The sequence below is a fragment of the Nannobrachium achirus genome (assembly GCF_963921795.1).
Source record: "Nannobrachium achirus genome assembly, chromosome: 11".
Taxonomy (NCBI): domain Eukaryota; kingdom Metazoa; phylum Chordata; class Actinopteri; order Myctophiformes; family Myctophidae; genus Nannobrachium; species Nannobrachium achirus.
This window is the reverse complement of record NC_137820.1, coordinates 10,763,279-10,773,095: the sequence shown is the minus strand read 5'-3', so window position 1 is coordinate 10,773,095 and position 9,817 is coordinate 10,763,279. Positions and strand designations below refer to the sequence as shown.

General features: G+C 40.2%; 1 protein-coding gene across 1 annotated transcript in view; it reads left to right on the top strand.

Annotated features, from left to right (window-relative positions):
- The first annotated feature begins 330 nt into the window (after positions 1-330).
- The window catches only part of LOC308294893 (pleckstrin homology domain-containing family A member 7-like), a 141,943-nt gene continuing 132,456 nt past the window's right edge, over positions 331-9,817 (top strand). The window contains exons 1-3 of the mRNA XM_080737808.1: positions 331-456; positions 639-715; positions 1,603-1,660. Of these exons, the coding sequence (XP_080593934.1) occupies positions 374-456; positions 639-715; positions 1,603-1,660 (218 nt within the window). The 5' untranslated portion in view covers positions 331-373. The remainder of the gene's footprint in view (positions 457-638; positions 716-1,602; positions 1,661-9,817) is intronic.

The window sequence follows — 9,817 nt, the reverse complement described above, 5'->3', positions numbered from 1 at the left end:
GTTGTCGAGGTGGGAACTTGGGGATTGTTTGGCATCAATGCGTGTCCGTGTGCGTGAGAGGCGTGACCCTGCTCAAGAAAAGATACGGGACGGCGTCTACCCGCGTGACCGGACCTATACAACCACTGGTTGAGGGAGTTTAACTTTTACATGCGCAGCATTGCGTTCTCCATCTCAATGCAGTTTTTTTTCCCATGAATTTACTGTCGGCGGGCAGAAATGTTGACGATTCCTCTAGTCTAGTCTCACTAGCAGCGGTCTATCTATGGGCCCTCCCCTTTAAGCAGCTCTTTGCCCTAGCGGTAATAATCACACTGAGCTCCCTGGAGACTCCATGGAGAGGGAATGAAAACAGCACTCTGACTGGGGGATCATGGCGGCGCCGCTCAGCCGGGACACTTTACCTGAGCGCTGGTCGTACGGCGTCTGCGGCGACGGCAGGGTGTTCTTTATCAAGTGAGTGACTAGGTTAATAACGAGCGTTCCGTTTATACGGTTTTTGCGGCGTGAGTTACTGCGGCATGCACACGCCTCACTCAGCCTGGCTGGCGTAGTAGTATTTCCTCTGGGTGTAACAGGTGTTTTTTTCCCTTTCCTTTCCTCTATATCTCTTCTCTGTCTGTCTCTACAACATGCAGCGATGAGAGCCGCAGCACCACCTGGCTCCATCCCCGCACCCAAGAGCCTGTCAACTCCGGACACATGATTCGCTCAGGTAGAAAGACTAAAATGTGCGATTTGTTTTTAAACAGAAAGACTATAGTCTGAACCAGTGTCTCTCAAAGTGGATTCCAGGGACTCTGACTATGGGTTCTTGGGGGGGGGGGGGGGGGGGGGGGGTCTGAATGGACCCATACAAATCTGTAACTCTGACAGTGTACAAATGGAACCACGGGTCCATTTGGTTCCATTTGTACACTGTCAGAGTTAAGGGGTAGACCTTGAAATGTAAAAGTTTGAGAACCACTGGTCTAAACTATAATGTGTATGTGCGGCTGTGCCATTTGTTTTTAAACAGGCTTGTCTGCAACTGCAGCTTGTGCATGTTTACTTTTCACCTGGTAATGGCATTTCTATTGTGTTTACAGACGACAGAGTAGGCCTAAAGAAAACTTTAATGCAACCTAGTGTTGTAAAGTAACTAAGTACAGTACATACTTGAGTACTGTGCTTTGAGTACTTTTACTTTTACTGTAGTATTTCAAAATTTCTGTACTTTTACTTCTACTCCACTACATCTCAGAGGTAAATATTGTACTTTTACTCCACTACAATTATTTGAAAACTTTAAAGTTACTAACTAACATACATTAACCACTTCAGCTCTATATACATTTCGGCCATTCGAAAATAGCAGATCTACGAGCTACCTGCTATTTTCATTTTTTTTTATACATTTTGAACTTGTATAATGTGACATTCTGCACAAGTTTTTGATACCAGTACTTTTGAACTTTTACTCAAGTATATTTTGAATTCCAAACATTTACTTGTACCAGAGTATTTCTGTATTGCAGTATTGATACTTTTACGTACTTTTCCCACCACAGTTTAATGCAACCCGCACTTAACACAAACTTGTCTTGACTGTTCATTTCTTAGACTTACCTGCGGGATGGGAAGAAGGGTTTACAGACGATGGGGCGAGCTACTTCATAAAGTAAGCAATTGTTTTGTTGTTGGCTTTGGAGTAGATGCAACAAGTTGCCTACCTGCAGCACTCAAGTAAAAAGATTGAAAGTTCTATGGTGGAGCTAAAAATGGCCCTGTTGCTAATTCTCAACTGATTAGCGGTATGAGAGTGTCGAACCCATTGACCACCTGCTGACCCTGTCGCCTGCATTTTGTAAAGGGGCATTTCATCCATGATCCATCTGAACTGTATTTTTGTTGAAGTTTTGTTATCCATCTCCCCCCAAAAAGTGGAGACAATGCTCTCAACCTCCATGGAAGGGGTTCTCTAGTTTGTAAATTGCATAAGTTGTTGTATAACTTTGACCATTTGCCAGTCAAGTGAATGACAGAAGTGAATGACAGAGTAATGGTCATTATTACTAATGTATAAATTAGCTATTTGTAAGATGGTTTATTGCTTTATTGATACATGCAGAACAAACAAACTGTTGTGGTGCTGGTGAGACTTCCCTAGGTGTCCTTCTTACTAGGGACTGGAGGCTATACTACTGGTACTTGCAAGCTACCAGAGCCAGACAGTAAACATCAGAGGTGTATTGCTCATTTGCTGGTTCAAAACTCAATTGTGTGATTGTTGTTTTATGTTGGTGATGTATTCCTCCTATTGCTGAACATCTACAGTATCTGCTATCTGGCCATTTAACTGGTTGTCTTTTGTGCAACTTCAATTTTGTGATAATTATTTTATCCATCTGTTGTTGTGATAGGTCCATAACTCCATATGAAGCACTATAATGCATGCATGTTTGTGGGCACTGCAGTTGTGTTCCATCTCCAGTTGAGATCTGAGCAATTAGACAGCTAGAGATCGGAGATGGCTTAGGCTATAGTCAAAACATATTGGTTGTTAGTAAGGACACAACTTCCTCTAAATGAGCATTGTCATATGGGAAATGGAGGGCCAAGAGTTTTCATACATATCAAACAAACAGTACAATGGGAGATAGACTTCACCACATCTCTGGTTGAAGGTGTATTAATATGTGAAATCACCTGGCATATCCTGTGTATAATGGCTCATGACTGGGGGACTAGTGATTCCCGCACTTTTTGCAAATGATAGTAATTTGAATTTAACACACGCAGCCCGGTGTCCTTTATTAGAGTAAGAGTAATTACGGTAACCACCCGGAGTGCAATTATTTGGATGAATCAAAAATGACACATCTAAAAATACATGATTTCTGTTGTATCACTGCATGTGTTGGGCCTCCAAGGTCAGTGGTTATTTCACCCACCGCCCACCCATTAGGATAGTCTACTTACATCTGTATTCTGTAATTTTTAAGCGGTGCTAACTGTTCCTACACCTGGCGTTGTGTGTAAGTCCGTCCCACAGAGCTTGGCATTGGCCACGCAACGCTTAAAGGAGTAGTTCACCACTTTTTAACCTGTCTTCATATAATAGGTCCTCACTAATGTTCATAATAAAATAGCCCAATTTTTTTCTTCAGTCTGGGTCTCATAGGAGAGCTGTCAAATCCTACTACCGGTGACATCATCGTTTGACAAAAAAAAATTTAATAATATTTTTTGAAAAAAAATATTTAGATTTTTATTATCACGAGAACAATGGCTTCCACTTTAACATTGCAACTTTTTCAGGAATAGAAAGCCTGCCGTTTCTATTAGCTTGCATTTCCCATTGATGATGTCACCGGTAGTAGGATTTGACCCACCCTCAGCTCTCCTATGAGACCCAAACTGAGTAGAAAAAAATTGTGATATTTTATCATGAACATTAGTGAGGACCTATTATATGAAGATAGGTTGAAAAGGGGTGGAGTGCCCCTTTAAGGAAATTAACTAACTCAGTCATGCTGTTGCCTCACAGCTAGAAGGTCCCAGGTTTAATTCCCGCCAGGGCCGCTGTGGCCGCTGGGGGTGTGTTCTCTCCTCCGCGTCATCAGTGCCCATTACCTAGGTGGAGTTGGCGAAAGGGCCTTTCTGTGTGGAGTTTGCATGTTCTCCTCGTGTCCCGTCCCCTAGGGTAGGTACCCTCACAAAAATATGCAGTAATCCTGATCTCTATAATGCCTCCTCCGATACAGGGGAAAGAACGAATAACGTGTCCCTTCCACGTGCTACGTCCTACCGGGGAAACTCCCCTGTCAGGTGATAAGTGGCTTGCTCACTCCTCATGCATTGAAGGAAGCATGTGAGTTCGGTACAGGGCTCTCCCCGGGTTGGCAGAGGGAGAGTAGCGATCAGGATTACATCTTAGGCAACCGGGACTGGGTGAAAATTGGGTTACAAAATCGTGGAATAAAAATAGAAAAAAAAACGATAATAAATGAACTCATGAAAGGCACCGCTCACTTCACTGGGTGTGATCCCCCCCCCCCCCAACCTATAGTTAGTACATTAAATCTTTCTGATACACGTTGTTTTGAATCGCCTAACTGAATACAGTTAAGAAGGCAGGGAATGACAATAGACAGGGCTACAGAGTATGACCATTTTGGTAACACAAAAGTCTATCAAGTGCGTCTATCAAGTGCGTCTATCAAGTGCGACAAAACCAAAACCTAAGAAGCTGTCAAAGAAAAAGGGAGAACCTATCGAAAATCACAACAACCAATTTACGTGACAAAAGCAGTCCACATTGTTGAAAGAGATTAATTTATTCTTCTGTCATTTCGTGTAACATATTTATTGTATAGATCAGAGAAACCTTGAAGACTGTGGATTGTGTAGTTTTTGTTTCGTTTTTTGCGTTTGATGTGTACAACTATAGCAGCCGTAAGCTGCTGTAATAAATGTGTGTTGTACTTTAAACACATAGCATGCACTGCCAGGGGGCCGTTTGTAATGTTAATTATATTGTCATAATATTTATTACTAATGCAATACAATATGGATTTCGCATTGCCGGTAAGTAAACGCAACATTGCTGGCACAGCTGGTGTAGGCTCTTTTTAATGTGCCAGCACATCTCATAATAGTATACCAGTCGGTTCATTCGGCGCTCATAAAATCGAATGGGTTTAAAGGACAACTTAGTTTTTTTACAACTAGGGTTCATATTTTAGATTGTAATTAGAGAAAATAAAAGACGAGTGTTAAAATGTTTTCATTTATGCTTTATCGTTTTAGCCATTTTAGCGATTTAGATTTTAGTGCCTGGAGGCATGCGTACAAGTGGCTAAATATGTCTTTTTAGTCACAATAATCTGGTGATTTCTTTATTACTATTTACAGTAACACTACTAGCCCCATTAAAGGGCCACTTCACCTCTGGTACAACCAGATCTTATTTTATTGTTGTTTGGGACACAATCAACACAATCCTGAGTTATTCTTTGTGATCAATCTGTGTTTTGAGATATTTTAGTATTTCAGCTGTGCTAGTGATGCGTTTTGCATCATATGATGCAGCATGATGATGCAAAATGCATCATATGATGCAAAATGCATCACTAGCACAGCTGAAATACTAAAATATCTCAAAACACAGATTGAATACAAAAAATAACTCAGGATTGTGTTGATTGTGTCCCAAACAACAATACAATAAGATCTAGTTGTCCCAGAGGTGAAGTGACCCTTTAAGTCACATCTGCACATGAAAGATTGCAATGCATCTTGGGAATGGGCTGAGATCATGACCCCCAAAACACGGTTTGAGGGCCAACGTGCTTGTATTGTGCGCTTTGTGTACTATGTACACATTTTGATATCAAATTATGCTGGTACGATCTGTCCCTCCAAAGTACACAAAATATTGTGGTGCCTTTTTATTCTGCGCTATTTAAGTCTAAACACTGGATGCATGTTCTCATATTACTGTCTGTTGACATAACGTTAAACAAACTGTGTTCTCTCTATATAATGTATATCTCAGTCTTGAGATCTTGCCCTGTCTCTCTCTCTCGCTCTGTCCCCCTCTGTCTGTGTATGTATCTGTACTGCGCTGTGTGGAAGAGACACTGTGTGATATTGCAATCTTTAGATTGCAGTGGCTCAGGGGTAGAGAAACCGCCATTAGAACACGGAGAGGGTTCCCAATTTGATCCAGGGCTCCCCCAGAGTTACTGTCGAAGAGTCCTTCCTTGAGCAAGACTCTGAACCCTTGTTGCTCCCGTTGAGCAGGTTGGTGCCTTGCATGGTTTCCTCCGCCATCGGTTCCTCACAGACAGGTATCCTATAGGCCGGAGGGGAAAATTGGTCTGCGATGTGATTAATTCACAAAATCTACAAATCTACAGCAACACTTGATTGATCCCTCTCGTTCCCCCTTTCCACTCTTCCTGAGTGTTATCTCAAGTGAAGACGTTCTTTCAAGTTTAATGGTAAATGGGAAGGTAAATGGGCTGGGGGATGTGGAATGTTGACATTGTGAATTGAATTAAGTTAACGTCAGCCTAACCGATGGCATAAATCATACATTATATGTACAATGTCAGATCAATGTCTATGTATTGGCAAGTGTTGTGAAAAAGGGATATATAATTGCAACAAAATATGATATTTATGCTTCAGCGTATTATATTCAGGTAGGCCTATATCTCCAGAATGAAAACAACTGCTCATGTAAGTGTTAGCATGTGGCAATACTGTAGGTGGTGCCGAAGAATGAAAACAAAGAAAAATGATAGTTCCACCAAAAAAGCCACTCGGATGAATTAGAAATTGAAGCCACACCAATAAATTAGCACAGAAGAATAAGCAACATGGTTGCGACCGTCAGGTCGCAAGTTACTATGAAAAGCTCCACCGTCAGTCAGTCAGTCAGTCAGTCAGTCAGTCAGTCAGTCAGTCAGTCAGTCAATCAGTCTGTCTGTCCGTCATGTCACATCACACTGTTGCCCCTACTCTTATCTCTGCCACTGTTGGCCCTATCAATGCCAACCTTTGCACACACACTCCTTGGATGGCAAATCACAACCTCCACCCCTGATTTCACACATGGCCCTCTTCTAGCGCCACCATCAGACAGATTTGTGCAAAACACATTTTGGACACTGCTCCTACAGATTTGGGCCTAAAATCACGCAAAACGGTACACAGTATGTCATGTCATCAACATGGATCTGTCCTATTTCCCATATTCCCTCATGATTGGCTATGTGACGTGATGGTCGCTTATCTCCTGCTTAAGGAGTCTTACTGGTATTTAATTATACTATTGGCAAGCTACGTATGTGTGTAGTGTGATGTTACACTAAAGCAAGTCTTCCATGCTGGCATTGATTTCAATGAGCTCTATGTTGTGACGTAACTCCCTCTGTAAAATATAAGAGAGGCTTAATTACTTTAATAATCTTTTATGAAGCTCTCTGAATAACTGGTCAACTCTCTGTTTTTGCAAGTAACAGGTCCAACTCACCAACTCTCCATAAAGAACACAAGCTATGCCTTCTGCATTTCTCGTTACCGTAATTCCTCTGCTCCAAAAATGGTTTATAATAAATCTGTTTAAATTTAAAAAATGTACTGTATATGACCCCCCCTCCCCCCACTCCCACTGCCCCCCTGGCAAGCAGATAGTAGGGCTGCGAATCTTTGGGTATCCCACGATTCGATTCAGAATCGATTCTTGGGGTCACGATTCACGATTCTTTTCCGATTCTTTCAAATCAAAGCGATTCGAATTCAGAAACGATTTAAAAACGATTCTCAATTCAAAACGATTCTCTATTCAATTCATATATCAGGATCTACTCCAGTCTGTGGCATGAAAGCAGAGTAGCCTACATTTACGTAGCTTTTATAATTGTAAACGTTTTATCAACTTATTGCAATAATGTAAAAACGTGTCTGATTTAATCATGCTTGCACACATTCTTTTAACTTGTACAAACACAACATAATATCTAATAAATTATCGTAATAAAAAAAATCATAAAAATCATAATATCTGATAAATAATATTTATTACTTAAACTGTGTAAACTGAGATTTTCTAGATTATCGGGGGCGAGGAGGCAGGGGGGGGTGGCCCCCACCACACTTCCACATACTATTACATCAATGACATTTAAAGGAGCTATAGTCAACTTTTTCTTGAAAAACGGATGCTAAAATAAAAATAATGTTTCAAAAATATTTTATAAAAAAATAAGCTTCATATATGTGTTTCAATTCAAAAATGACCTCAAAAAACGTAAAATAATGATAAAATAATAATTTTGGCCATTGTCGGACCGACAGTTTGTTTACATTCTAGTCTATTCTTTGATAGTGTTAGACTAGGATGTAAACAAAGTGTCGGCCCGACAATTATTTTATCATTATTTTACCCTTTTTGTGGTAATTTTTTAATTGAAACACATATATAAAGCTTATTTTTTCATAAAATATTTTCGAAACATTATTTTTATTTTAGGATCATTTTTCAAGAAAATGTTGACTATAGCTTCTTTAAATACTATATATATTTGTTAGTCAAGAGTGACAGACAAAAGTAACGTTAAATCCAACTTTTTATATTTGTACTCAAAAGCGTGTTTCCATGTTTTTGTCTGTGGACAAACCATTCCTTCCTGGGATCTCTGGGATGTTCTGTGGCTTCCTGTCCAAAGCCATAATTTTACTGCTTCTGAAGGCTATTTGTACAGGAGGAACAACAAGACACCCCCCCCCCCCCCCCCCCACGACTTATTCATTATCCTCATGTAGTAGTGGAGGCTTTTTTTTTTATATATATATAACATCTCCTGGGGGTTTAAACATTGTCTGTTCAGATGTTTTTGCAGGAAGCAAAAAAAAGAGCAACATGGCTCCCTCCGAGTTGGAATGTGTTTTTGTCTTTGGAAACTGGTAGCATTGTTAATCTTAAGGGAGCAAAGGCTGAGAATTATTTCCTGTTTTGTATTTAATCGGCCGAGGTATCTCATTGATGTTGTGTTCCAAACTAAACTGGAACTGTTGTTAATTTGTCCAAAATTACACAATTAACGGCATCAGAAAGACGGGTGCACCCCGTAAACCCCCTTGGGTTTATGTCCATAATGAAGCCTGTAGTTCAATGTTAGAAAGTTGTATAAACAAATTAGATGTCCTCCATTTGAAAAAGGTGGATGCCTGCTGTTACCAAAGACTGCTTGTTTATCGAGTCTCATTTAAAGTAACCTCAACATTCCTGCTTACCAACATTTGTGAATCATTGTTGAGACTTAATTGAATGAATTCCTGCTGTGACCCCTCTGATAATGACAGTGACATGACCGTGACATGTCAGCTGAGAATACAGTTAGAAAGGATAGCCTTTCTGGTTGTAAAGAGCCATTTACACATCTTGAAATCACACAGCATTATCTGTCATTGAGAGATTGTGTGATCACCAATTTAAAACCTCTTTGACACTTTTTCCCTTTAAAATATGGCAATTTTATACACTTTCTTTATTCTTTGTCGTATAATCGTCATGCTTTGAAAATAGATGCATCTACAATATCCCAGGCCACTCACACAGCAGCAATCCCCGGTCTCCGAGGCTTGACCCTTTGCCCAGAATTTAGCAAGAACTCACAAGGAAGATTATTTCATTAATTTCTTTGTTAGAATCTTTATTTTTACAGTCAAATATTCCTTCCATTTTTAAAATTCCAATATATTCAAATATGGAATAATCGTTGACGGACAGGGTGCAAAACATAGTCTCCCCGGCCTTCGGCCTGGCGGAGACAATAATGATAACAATAACGCTGATATCTATTGGCTCCCTTTGTGGTTCAAGGGTGCTCATATCCAGTGGCGTCAGTTCAGCAAAATCTAGGGTATGGCAAAGATGGGAGTCCTCATGGAAAATAGGCATTACATTTTGGATAACACGGTTCTATTGTGAAAATAGCAGATCTACATGCTCACAACGCCGCGCGCTGCGAGGCGTTGTGAGCATGTAGATCGGCTATTTTCACTGTCTGAAAAAAAAAGAAGAAAAAAAATACTTTTCTACTGTGGTTTCTACGTTTTTTTTAGCTGGATATGGCAGCCTGGAATGTTTTTTTTTTTCAAGTGCAACTAAAAGCATGTTAGTAAACGTGCCACAATTAACAATAATGCATTGCACCTGTGCAGCTGAACTGCAGAACCTGGGAATATACCATTCTGTCAGGATGGGGAGAATACAAGTGTGATCAAGTGACCATTTTGTTAAATTTTGCATTTGTTGTTATTT